Source organism: Colobus angolensis, unplaced genomic scaffold (assembly GCF_000951035.1).
Source record: "Colobus angolensis palliatus isolate OR3802 unplaced genomic scaffold, Cang.pa_1.0 Scaffold17, whole genome shotgun sequence".
NCBI lineage: Eukaryota > Metazoa > Chordata > Mammalia > Primates > Cercopithecidae > Colobus > Colobus angolensis.
Genome location: NW_012114821.1, coordinates 3,835,430 through 3,847,910, shown reverse-complemented (window position 1 = coordinate 3,847,910; position 12,481 = coordinate 3,835,430). Strand labels below are relative to the sequence as shown.

Here is a 12,481-nt window from a genome sequence, read left to right as displayed (position 1 = left end):
GGTGGGGCTGGTTCCCATTCTGACCCTGCCATTTCCCAGCTGTGGCCCCTGCGTGTGTCACTTGACCCCTGCAGCACCAAGAAATGGATGAAAAATCGCCCGTTCTTTGTGGGTTGTTGCGGGTTCAAGTGTCAACCCAGATATCAAAGTGCTTGCTCACAGCAGAGCGGCCTGTGGGTGTCTGCTGTTCTATCGTGCAATTCACGGAGGCCTCAGGTGGGGGGGGGGTCTTGCAGAGACATGCACCCCCCCGCACCTCCATTAATGCAACATTAATGCTCCCTGGCCTTTGCTTTCTGTCCTTGTTTTTCCTCCTGTGTGGGTGTTGGAGGGAGCATTGTTGTTGTTAACTCTCTTGGGAATTCCGAGTACCTAAATAATCTTTGTCCTTTTTTCTTTTTTCTTTTTCAGCTCATCCTTCTAGTCAATGGAATCCACTTTGTCTTTTTTTCTGAGGAACTCCTTCTGGAGACAAACTGGCCAAAGTGAGGAGCAGCTCCTGGCTACCCCTGTGAGTTTTCAGTGGACGCGCGATACCCCAGGAACAGCAAATCACTGGCATTCAGGCCGCCACATCCCATCTGGAGCCAGTGGCAGACATTGCTAATCAACCACAGCACAGTGGCCTTAGACTCAATGCAGTGCTCTGGGTAGCCATCACCAATCAATCGAGATGAAACCGATTGCCACCCCTGGCATGGTGGGTGTCCAGGCTGGCATGCCCAGATAGCCCCGACCTTCAGCCCCTGGCATGAGCCCTAAGCCTCGGGCCCATTAGCCAGGGCCTGGGTGAGGGCATGAGGGCCAGCACTGAGGATGTGATGACGACCCGAGCCCTTGGAGCTCCTGTGCGTGCTGACCACATCACCGCTGCTGGGTTCACACTCCCCTCTGTGCTGGCCGAAGAGGCCGCGGACAGTGGCCTGGAAGCCACTGGTGACGAAGCAGTAGACGATGGGGTCCATACAGCTGTTGAGGCTGCTGAGGGTCACGGCCACATGGTAGACCACGAGGCTCGCGTGGTGTGGCATGTCGGGCCACAGTGCCACGGCCACCTGGCGGGCATGGAAGGGCGTGAAGCAGACGAGAAAGATGATGAGCACCGTGAGCAAGAGCTGCATGGCCCGCACGCGGCGCTGGCGGCCCTGGCGGAGAAGACCTGGCCGCGACAGTGCACACATGATACGGCCGGTGAACACGCTGATGACCAGCAGGGGCAGAAGGAACTCCAGGACAGTCAGCGCGAAGACACGGCAGCAGGGCCGGGCGCCCGTCATGCCCAGCACCGACAGGGTCACAGCACCGGCGGCCAGCCACACAAAGGCACACACAGCCCTGGCACAGGCAGGCTGGCGGCAGCGGCGGGAGCCTTCGGGCCGCACGATGGCCAGGTAGCGGTCCACACAGATGCAGGTGAGGAAGAGGATGGAGCAGTGCATGTTGAGGAAGTAACCGAGGACGTGCGGGAAGGCGCAGTGCAGGCAGCCCCTGGCGCCGTAGTACACAGCGAAGCGTGTGGGCAGGGACAGCCCCACCAGCAGATCGGTCACCACCAGGTTGATGGTGTAGATGACTGATGGTGTCTTGGCCTGGGTGCGGCAGCAGAAGACGTACAGCGCCAGCCCGTTGAGCACCAGCCCCACCAGGAAGATGGCTCCGTGCACTGCCATCAGAGCCAGCCACAGGCCCGGGAAGGTGCCATGCAGCTCCTCGTCCAGCCGGGCAAACAGGTGGAACAGGGGTACCTCCAGCCCGCTGGCATTGGTCCACACTGTTGTCACTGCGGTGGCATTGGGGACTGCCCTGGCCGAGGGCCCCACTGGAGACACAGAGGGCATGACGGCAGCCTGCACACCCCAGGCCTGGAAGCAAGGAGACCAGGTCACCTCAGGTGCCAGCCTGGCCTTAAGCCCTGCCCTGAGGCCCGGAACTCAGCCAGCCCATCTGCCCCTGCACGCCCAGCAGCCCCCACCTCCATGCCCTCGCCTGGCCCGGGGCCTCAAATGCCTGCTCCCTTGGCTCTACCCAGAGGGAGCCTCGGACGTCAGCAGAAAAGGCACAGGCTTTCAGATTCAGACACGGGTTCAAATTCCAGCCCTGGCACTGGCCAGCATGGAGCCTTGACAAAATGTGGAGGTTTCTGCGACCGTCCTGGCAGGAGGAGGAGGTGGAAACATGTGCAGTGCAGGGCTGTCCTCAGGATGGAGAGCTGATACGGGCATGACCACGGGGCTCCAGGGTGCAGTTCCAGGGCCTGGCTCCAGCCCCAGCTGTGCCACTGACTAGTGTGCGTGCTCGGGTAGGCCATGTAGCCTCTCTACCTGCTTCCTCATCTATGTGACTGTGATGGCGTTGCTGATGGGGTGATGCAGCAAGCGGGTCAGCACAGCAGCACCAGCAGAGTTGGTGGCCAAGGAACCAGTTCTGCTGGGCCAGAGCCTTGCTGGTGGTGGGGACCTCTGACTGCCCTGCCCACTCCCCTGTCCCCACACCCACCGTCATGGCCCCCATCCTCCGGGACCACCCATCTGTTCTCCCCTCCTCCCAGGCCAGCGTCAGGTCAATGCCCTAGACAGGGGTCCTCATGAGGGGCTTTCACAAAGGGAACTAGACTGTCCAGTGGGGCTGGATGGGAGCCAAGGTCCAGTCCCACTGGGCACCCCAGGCTCCTACTGTCCCTGAGAGGCAGGCACCTCTATAATCCCCCCAACCCACAGAAAAGGAGACGGAGGCCCCTGTGGGGTGGCTGGCTGGGGCTGAAGCCTGGAGCCAGGGTGTGAGTCAAATAAACACTAAGCTCCCGTCTGGCCTGGGCAGGGGGGCCGGGGTGGGGAGCGGGCGAGGGGCTGTGCCGGAGCCACCCACTCTGTTTATGTTCCTGCCCTGGCGTGTTTAACTCGGCAGTGATTTATCCCTCTATTTATAAATGAAGGGTTAACGGCCCTACCCCCACCCTAGAGCTGGGCTGACCCTCCAAATAAGGGCATTTCTGGCTTTTTCAGGAGAAAGGAGAAGCCTTTGGGGTAAGACAGGGTGGGGAGGCTCGTGGGCTGTTTCTTCTGCACGGCGCCCTTCCCCCACCTGCTGGAGAAGGGAGGACCCTTGCCCCTTCCCCTCCTGGTGGCTGCCCGCTGTAAACACGCTGCGCCCGGCCACTCCCTCTGACCAGTGTGTGGCCCCATCCCACCCCTGGGGAACAATGAGCCCTGACTTCAAACAGCCCCTGGCCTGGCTCAGGGCAGCAAGGAACTCTGGCTTTCAGAGGGCCAGGTCCCTCCAGTCGGTGGCCACCTTCTTCCTCAGGGTGAGAGAGGTCAGTGCCTGCATGAGGTCACCCAGCATGCCCTCTGCCTCTGGGACCCCAGCCCTGGGTGCGTGCTACCTCCCTGGGTGGGAGGAGTCAAGTGCTGCCCAGACCTGTGTCCAGCCCCTCCTGCCACCCGCACCACACGAGGGCCCAGTCTCAGCTCCCAGCTCCCCCCGACTGCAAGCAAGCTCTCTATCTCCAGGCCCTGACACGCGGGCATTGATGGGTGCATTTGTTGGATGAATAGATCAGTCCTCCCTCAGCCCTGGTGGGCCACCAGAGACAGGGGGTTTGGGGCACAGCAGGCAGCCAGGGGAGGGGAGGAGGCTGGGCACATGGGGGCTGGGAACCTGGCGTCTCGGGGCTGTGGGCCTCAGGAGCCCCAGAAGGTACCCGGAAGGAGATGGGTCCCTCCTCTGCTGTGGATGAAACACTGTCAGAAAAGGTCCAGGACGCTCCGCAGCTGGACTGAGGGACTGCAGGGCCAAAAAACTATTTTGGGATTCCTGTCTGTGTGCCTTTTGCTTTTCCAATTTGTCTGTGCGGGGCCTATATTAGTGTCCCAATTAGAGAGAAATCGTAAACAACACAGAACGTTTCCTCTGGGAGCGAGTCTCAGGGTGACACTGGCCCCTGGGGATTCTGCCCTCCCAGAAAACTCCCCAGGGCCAGCCCAGCAGACTCACCAACAACGCTGAGGTGTTGGGGTCCTGGCTAGGGATGTGGGGGGCTCTGCGGCCTCTGGAGCTATGGCGATGGGCAGAATGTGCCGGACACCGCAGAGGCCACAATGGTGAGGAGAGGGAGCTAGCAAAGCATGCGCTGATTCCCAACACTAAGGGTCTGACCCTGATCTCAAACAAAGCTGAGCCCTCATCTTGGTGATACACTGAGCCATGATCCCAGTAAGGTGATGAACCTCGATCCCTGTCCCACTCTGAGCTTGACCCTGGTCACACACTGACCCCAATCCTAATAGCACAATGGGCGTTGATTCCTGTGGCACTCTGAGCCCTGATCCCAGCCACGACCTGGGCCCTCGGCCCAGACCTTCTGTCCCTGTCTCTGCCCTCCTCTCCCAGCTTCGTCTGGCTGTCTCTGTCTCCATATTGTCAGTCCCCACCCGCCTCCCACAGCGACGGATGTCCTGATTCGATTATTAAGGGGCCTCTCTTGGGCTCCCACTCACCACCCTCTTTGTTCAGAAGGAGGAGGAACGCAGGCGGGGACTCCAGATCCTTCACGGGCCCATGGAAGTGGCCCCCTGGCGAGCGACTGCGGAAAGGAGAAAGTTCTGCCCCTCTCGGGACTGCCTGGCTCTGCCTGCAGAAGAGGCACAGACTCTGCTTTCTGGAGGGCCCGGGTGACAAGCAGTCACCAGCACAGAGACCCAGGTTTGAGTCCAGCTCTGCCACTCCCTCAGCCGAGACCTGGGCCTGGTCAGTGAGCCTGACCGTCCTCATCTGCTAAATGGGGTCACTTGTGCCTTCCTCAGCTCTGCCTCACCCTGGGAGCCTGGACTGAGGGGAGAGGCATGGTCTTACCCTCAGAGCTGGCCAGAGAGGGGAGGCAGGGCCCTGTCCTCAAGCCAAACCTGGGTGTGGGGGAGATGGCTCTGTCTCCTCCCTCTTTCCTGGCAGGTACCCTGGGCCTGTCTGAGACAGCAGACTCCATGGCTGGGGCCAACTGGCCAGAGCCCCATAGGCAGGGGCTGGCACCATGTCCTGACCGTGCTGCCATGGTACTGGGGCTCAGGGCCTGGAGGCAGTGCCAGGGCTGGGAGGTTTCTCTTCCCCACTGGCCCAGGCCTGCTCTGCTCCCTACCCATACACAAGTACTTCCTTGGGGACAGAACAGAGGGAACAAGGGCCTGCTCTCCAGGGCTGAGAGTCAGTGAGTGGAGACCCAGCAGGGTGGGGACCTGGAGTGTGGCCATGGAGCCCCGGCTCTGGCCTGGATGGCCCTGCCAAAGCCTGGCTCCATCTCTGAAGGGACTATGTGGCCTTACAGTCTCTGAGCCTCAGTTTCCTCATCTGTAGAGTGGGCAAAATAGAATCTCCCTTGGGGGTTCCTGTCCTGATGTGCCAGCCCAGAGTAGGGGTTCCGGCACAGGAAGTGATGAAATGATGGGATGAGCTGCCAGCGGGGACTCAGGGCGAGTGGGCGAGCAGCCGAGACCAGGTCCAGCTCTCACACCGCTCACTGCCCCTGCCAGCACGGAGGGAGGGCTCTGACCTGGGTGGGCTCTCTGTGAGCCTCAGTCTCTCCTCCTGTGAAGGAGGAATGGCCGGACACGCTGCCCTGCAGGGCTGTCTTGGTCCTTGGCTGAGACGGAGCACCAGCTGCAGGTGTGGTGGGGCAGGGCCAGGTGCGCCGCGGCATCTCTTTCTTTTCTGTTTCTGGCCCACCCCTTGAGGTGGGCAGACCCTTAGAGCCCCCACCCCTCCAGGTGGGCACACCGCTGAGAGCCCCAGCCTTTCAAGGCTTTGCTGAGTCCTCCAGGGGAGGGGGCAGAGGGTGAAGGAGGATGCCCGTCATGCCCTCCCCATAGGTATCACATTGCAAAACAGCCTTCCAAGGTGGGACTGTCGCTGGCTCGGGGGTTCTCCCTGGGAGGGCCCTGAGGCCTAGATTGCTGGGCAGGGCTGGGGACGCGCCTCTCCAGTCACTGCACCTGACTGATGCTTCTGCAGAGGAATCTGCTAGCGGGGCCTAAACACTCCACGCGCCCTCTGGGCCTGTCCCCAAGCTGTTCCTGCTCTCTCCCTTTCGGCTTATTCGTGCCCATTTTTAGGCCTTCCCCCTGGACTTGCCTCCTTAAGGAAGCCTTCTTCTTCCTCCCTGGGCTGCCTCTCCCTGGTGCGTCCTCCGAGGGCACCCTGCGCTTCCTCAAGCCTGGGACTCATCCTGTGGCGCTGCTATGTGCTGCAGGCTTCCCCACGGGACTCTGAGCATCTCAAGGCAGGGCTGTGGGTGGGGGCAGGGCTCCCATCTGTTCCACCAGCCCAGCACCCAGATCGGCCTGGCAGAGAGCGGCACCCGTCTTCCCCTTCGGCTGCATGAACGCCCTGAGAAAGCCCCATCAAGGCTGGCAAGGTGTGGCCTGGTTTCTCACCCTGGCATTCAGGGTGAATGCCACCTGGCCTGGCTCCCTCTGAAACCTACCTACCTAGTGTCTTGGTACTGGTCGGGAATTGGCTTCCACTCCCAGCCCCATCCTCACTACCCACAAGTTCTCCCAGCCGAGCAAGGCTGACACCTCCTCCAGGAAGCCCGTCCCAATCACTCTGACCATTGGGTCCACACTTACATTCCTTCCCACCCTCTATCTCCCATCACCATTCTTTCTTGCTTGCTTTATCTTTCTTTTTTCTTTTTTTTTGCTTTGTTTTTGGAGACAGAGTGCAGTGGTGAAATCTCTGCTCACTGCAACCTCCATTTCCTGGGTTCAAGTGATTCTCATGCCTCAGCCTCCGGAATAGCTGGGATTACAGGTGCCCACGCCACACCTGGCTAATTTTTGTATTTTTGGTAGAGATGGGGTTTCACCATGTTGGCCAGGCTAGTCTCAAACTCCTGGTCTCAAGTGATCCACCCACATTGGCCTCCCAAAGTGCTGGGATTACAGGCGTGAGCTATTGCACCTGGTCCCATCACCACTCTTGATGGCAATGGTCTTTGGTTTGCAAGCCAGTTCTACCACCCACCACCTTCGAGGCCTCGGGCAAATCATTTCGTCACTGGGAGCCCCAGTTCCCTCACCTGGGTCTTTGGGAGCCATATTTGTTGAATGAATGAATGAAATCAGGCAGGGTGTCTGGACTAAGTGAGAAACACCACAGATACCCCCAACATGGGAAATGTGTGATATCAGAGCACTGGAGGCTCCTGGTTTTGGCACCTGGATGGGGCCCTGTCTGGACCAGCCTGCTCACAGCGGGGGAGAGGCCAGGGCCAACATGGGTGCTCAGCACAGGACTTCTCAGAGCCTTTGTGAAGCTCATGGTCCCGGGAACCTTCCAAGGGGTGGGAATGAGCATCGAGCATGGAAGTTATTTGACCTTGTCCCCTCCCCTGGGATTCCTGCTCCATACATCCCAATGGCCACACCACTACTCCGTGCCCAGAGCACTGATGGGGGCTGCTGCCTCCCTGCCCCCACCCACAGCTTGTTGAATTTCTGCTGGGCACCAGGCCATGGAAGGCCAGATTCCCGGACTTGGGGTGCTGGCACCTACCCAGAGGTCTCCAGGGGGGCACCAGGGTCATGTCAGCCTCCCTCCTTGGCAAGTGGGTGGGGAGGGCTGTGTCCTTACTTCCCTGGGCTCCTCTCAAACCCACCCCCCAACCTGGGAGTTCTCTCTTGGCTGTCCAGCAGCCTGTCTGCTTCTGTCCTGCCACTTGTGAGACCGGGCAGCAGAGTGGCCCCAGCCCCAGGGCAGCAGGTGGCCCAGGGTGACTGTTGGGCCTGCCTGGGGGTCTGGCTCAGGACCCTGTGTGCTGCCTGTGGAGGTGTGGAGGATGGGCCCAGCTTTTCCCCACAGAGGGGCTCTGAGCAGCCACACAGCAGTCCTAGCTGTTACAGATGAGGAACCGGAGGCCCAGAGGGGTGAGTGGTGTCCTCACGGTTACCCAGCATGGAGCTGGTGGGGCTGGGAATCAGACACAGGTCCGCTGGCAGGACCCAGCGCAGGCCGGAGTGGAGCGCAGCACAGGCTGGGGAGCAGAGGGGCTGGATTAGGCATCTCTGGACCAGGAGTTTGTGCCCAAGGGGATTCTCGAGGCCCTGAGGCCGCATGTGTGCCCACGGGTCTGTGTGTGCTTGAGCCTGCACCCCAGATGGGGTGGCCCTCATGGCCTTCCAAGGCTACAATAGCCATGACTGGGGGCACTGTCTGCCTGTTTATTTTTATGATTATTCTTGGTTTCGCGGCATCTGCTTTTGAATATCACCTACTGTTTTTGACAAAGTCTGAGCTTCTGTTTCTTCCACCCAGAGGCGGGTGGGTGCTTGCTGAGCTCTCCAAATGGGGTCAGACTCACCCCAGGTCACCTAGCAGGTCCCAGGTGGCCCTGGCCAGAAGCTAAGTCTTTCTCCCCAGCCCCCACACCCACAGGCCAGGGCTCCCTCCACCCCAGTGCAGAGAGATATCGCTGGTGGGCACAGACTGAGCTCTGTGGGGAAGGACACCTGGGCCCCATCTGGCCTGACTCTGCCTCAGTTCCACCAGCTGAGAACCCTTTTGCTGAGACCGTGGCTTTGACGGAAACCTCAGTGCCTCTGGGAGGGGCATGGCCAGTTGGAGGTACTGCATGTCACCTGCCGGCCCCTCCCTGCCTCCCCATCACCAGGTTCATTGCTCACCTCTAGCTGGGATAGCTGTAGCTGCAGTAGCCCCTGAAATCCCCTCCCTAGCCTCAGCCTCTCCAGCAGCTGCTGGGACGGGCATATTCTGTCATGTACACCTGCCTGGTCTCAGCCTGGTCCTTTCGCCTGAAGATCCTCAGCCTGGTCCTCTCAGCCTGTTCCCTCTGCATGTGCTGTTCCCTCTGCCTGGAATGCTGTTCCTCTGCCTGTGCCACCTGGTGAAGGCTCTGGGCACCCACAGTTACTGTCCCACAGGGCCCTCCCTGAGCCCCTCTGACGCCCTAGTGCCCTGGATGCCCCTGCCCCAGGGGGAGAGCTATGATCCCGCAATTCGAAGGGCATCTGCTGGGCTCATCCTTCCCAGGGTCTCATTGACTTCCCTCCAGATGCCCCTGGGTGGGCGTTTCCAGCCCCACTGTGCCTGTGGGAAACTAATACAGAGGGGCTAAGTCATGTGCCCGGGCTCACCCAGCTGGGGTGCAGGAGGGGCTGAGCTCTGCCTCAATCTGCCTGCTGGCCCTTTGTCCCAGTGCCCGGGATCTGCCTTCTGCTGTGCCCAGCCCTGTGTGCAGAGGGAATCAGAGGCCCCAGGCCACGCAGCCCCGTGCAGTTTGGAGGTGTCAGACCGGGACTTAGACCCCATAGCTGGGGGTACAAAGGGGTCCCAGGCAGACCTGGCCCCACCTTTCCGATCTCACAGTTCGGGGTAGGGTGAGAGGTGACTGGTCACGGCTGGGATGGGCCTCGGGAGGATCAGAGGGAACAGTGTTCCTGGCAGCGGGAAGGGCACAGTGAGCATGAAGGGCCAGAGGTGGGAAGGAGAGTCTGTGTTCAGGGCTCTGTGAGACGCCAGGGGTGTGGGGAGGGCTTCTGGACGTATGGTGAGGGGTCAACTTAAGCTTCTTTGGGTCCAGACGTCCCTCCTCAGGGAGGCCCTCCTGAGCCCGCAGCCCCGCACACCTGCACCGCCTGGCTCCCTTTGCAGTGCCCTGCCACGTGCAGTTCCCTACATCCCTGCTTTCCTATTCGTTGTGCCTCCCTCACTGAACTGGAGTGCCTCAGGGGCCCTGGCCTTGGCTGGCCCCTCTGAGTCACTGAGTCACTGCTGAGTGACCGAGCAAATGATTTTAAAAGACCCCCCTGATCTCTTTGAGCCTCAGTTTCCTCATCTATAAAGAGGAGATGCTAACACTACTTAACAAGAAGACAACGAGACCACCCCGTGGACCCCAGGAGCTGCTCAGAAACCGTCCAAACTGCATGACCCCCACGCCCGGCCCTTCAGCCACAGACCCCACCTTTGCTAATGGGCCCGCACCGTGTGGCTCAGAGAGGGGCAGCCACTTGCCCACGGCCACTCAGCAGACCGCCCCGGAGCCCAGCGACTGGATGAGTCCTGTGGGGCGAGGGGAGGGAAGCCCCAGGATGGCCAGCTGTTGAAGGAAGAAGACAGGGCAAGTGGTCAGGCCCAGCCTCCTGTGGGGTGCACTCCCCGTCCTGCAAGGTCGCCAGCTGCTCCACGTCTGCCCCGCCAGCACCCTGGCTGCTGGCCAGTTCCCAGCCCGCTGCCCCCTCGGGACCCTGTCCCGCCGCCTTCTCACAGCGCAGCCCCATTGCGAGCTTCGCAGGGCTGGAGCCAGCTTCCAGGTCCACATTGGGGGCTGGCAAGCAAGGCTTCCCTGGGCCTCAGTTTCCCCACCCCTAAGGAGAGTAGAGAAAGCACCAAGGCTGCTGCAGAGGGTCTGAGCTGTGGGATGGCAGGACGGGCACTCTGAAGAGGGAGCATGGCGTTGGAGCCCATGTCTACAAAGCCTTCACCATGGCCCTGCCCCAGCTGCGGGGTGGTGGTGGCTGAGGCCCCAGAGCCTGCCAAGAGCCTCTGAGGTCCCCCAGCTCTGTCCCTGGCCTGGCCTGTGGGCAACCCTGCTGCTTTGCCAGGTGAGGAAACCGAGACCCAGCTCTGGGAGCCCAGCAGATGCTCGATGAGTGTTGATTGGAGGGATGAATGAGTGAATGAATGAAATCCAGAATTGGGTGGGCAGCCAGCTCCCCCTTATGCAACCGGCCCAGCTCGCGCCCGCGTTCTCCCTCGGGTCTCCGTTTTCTCATATGAGAAATGGCTCCCTGTCAGGCAGGACCTGCTCTGAGCTCTCCCCAGACTGGATCTGGAGGCAGTTTCTTTGCCCTTCCCTTCCCACTCCTGCTTGGCTGGGAGTGAGAACCCCGGCAGGGAGCAGCTCAGGAGCCTCCTGTCTAGGGGAGCTGGGGAGAGGGAGGCTGGGGCCAGCCTACAGGGGCACTTACCGCGCTTCACCCGGGCAGGCTGGAGATGTGAGTCCTCAGCTCTCAGATCTGCATGCAGCCCGGACCTCGCCTTCCTAGGGCCTGACGTCAGGCCAGTGCTTGGGGCTCCTTTTGGGCAAAGGCAGGGTGGGGGCGGGGCAGGCTCCTTCCCCGCCCCCAGGAGGAGCCGAGGCTCAGAGCCTGAGGGAGGGTGCCTGGGGCGCCAGAGTCCCCACACCCACTGGAAACAGAAGGAGAAACTGAGGCACGGAGGGGCCTGGGGTGCCAGAGTTCCCACACCCACTGGAGACAGAGGGGGAAACTGAGGCACAGAGGGGCTGAGCCTCGGCTGCACCATCTAGGAGATGGTGGCTGACACTTGTGTGTGTCGTGTGCGGGGCAGGAGGTGGGAAACTGAGGCACGGAGGGGCTGAGCCTCAGCTGCACCATCCGGGAGAGGGTGACTGGCACTTGTGTGTGCTGTGTACGGGGCAGGAGGTGGGAACACATGAAAGCCCAGGTTCCTTCCTGGGAGGGGCACGTGCACGGAGGCTCCAGCCAATGCAAGCCTAGGCTCCTGCATGGTTCTCTGTTTTGCACGTGTCCTTGGTCTGGCTGTGTCCATGTGTGCCCATGACCGAGAGCCTGCATGCCTGGCATCCGGACCTCTGTTTGTACCATGCACTGGTGGCACGTGGCATATGGGGATGGGTGTGTGGGAAAGACCTGGATGTGACCCAGGCCAGCAGGTGGGGAGAGCACATGGCTCCCGGACCTCAGTGCTGGAGGAAGCGTGAGCTCATTGACAGGCTTGATCCCAGAGGGCTGCTGGAGGGCCACTCCCCTTAGACAGCCTCAGAGTCGGGAGGCCTTGTGGCCAGCCTGGGGTGGCAGCAGGGTTGTCGAGGAGTGGTTGGGACCATGTACTGTCTCCTCTACCGAGAGCGCCATCTCCTCTCTTTCCCGTCCCATGTGCTTCTGTTCATACTCACACTTTAATCTTCAAGCCACCTGAGCGCCGAGGGCCTGCTGAGTGGGTTGTGCTGCACACCGGAGACTCAGGGAAGGCTCCCCAGAGGAGGCGCTGGGCCTCCCCAAGCTCAGGCTAGTTGCAATGCAGAACAACAGGAGAGAGTAGGTGGGTCCTGGGGTCCTGACGCAGCCTGCTGGGGAGGGATGCAGTCTGGGAAGGCTTCCTGGAGGGGGCACAGGGAGGTATAATGGGAGGCAGGCAGCCCAGATGGGCAGAGGGACAGGAGGCCATCAGAATACTTCCTGGGGAGCAAAGCTGGGAGTGGGCAGAGGACTTCCACACTGAGTCTCAGCAGCCTCTATGGGTACCAGAGTGCTGCAACGGGGAGCCATTGAAAGTTCTGGGAGAGGACGGTTTCTTTACTCTGGAGCAGCCTCCCTGCTGCCGCAGGGCTGAGCCCACAGGCTGCAATTATCTTCTTTAGAACATTGTCTTGTCTGTTTTAGCTGGGGAAACTGAGGCCCAGAGAGGCACAGGAGTCTCTGGCCAT

The 12,481-nt window shown here is 60.9% G+C and overlaps 1 protein-coding gene across 1 annotated transcript; it reads right to left on the bottom strand.

Annotated features, from left to right (window-relative positions):
• Positions 1 to 408: 408 nt before the first annotated feature.
• On the bottom strand, positions 409 to 11,046 carry GPR20 (G protein-coupled receptor 20). The gene is made up of 2 exons (XM_011938123.1): positions 10,980 to 11,046; positions 409 to 1,862 (listed from the first exon to the last, which is right to left on the bottom strand). The coding sequence occupies exon 2, from the start codon at positions 1,836 to 1,838 to the stop codon at positions 759 to 761; it is 1,080 nt and encodes a 359-aa protein (XP_011793513.1). The 5' UTR covers positions 1,839 to 1,862; positions 10,980 to 11,046; the 3' UTR covers positions 409 to 758.
• Between the last annotated feature and the right edge of the window lie 1,435 nt (positions 11,047 to 12,481).

What these genes read in the sequence shown, in the direction of transcription:
- GPR20 (XM_011938123.1), bottom strand. Translation starts at nt 1,838, where the DNA reads ATGCCCTCTGTGTCTCCAGTGGGGCCCTCGGCCAGGGCAGTCCCCAAT.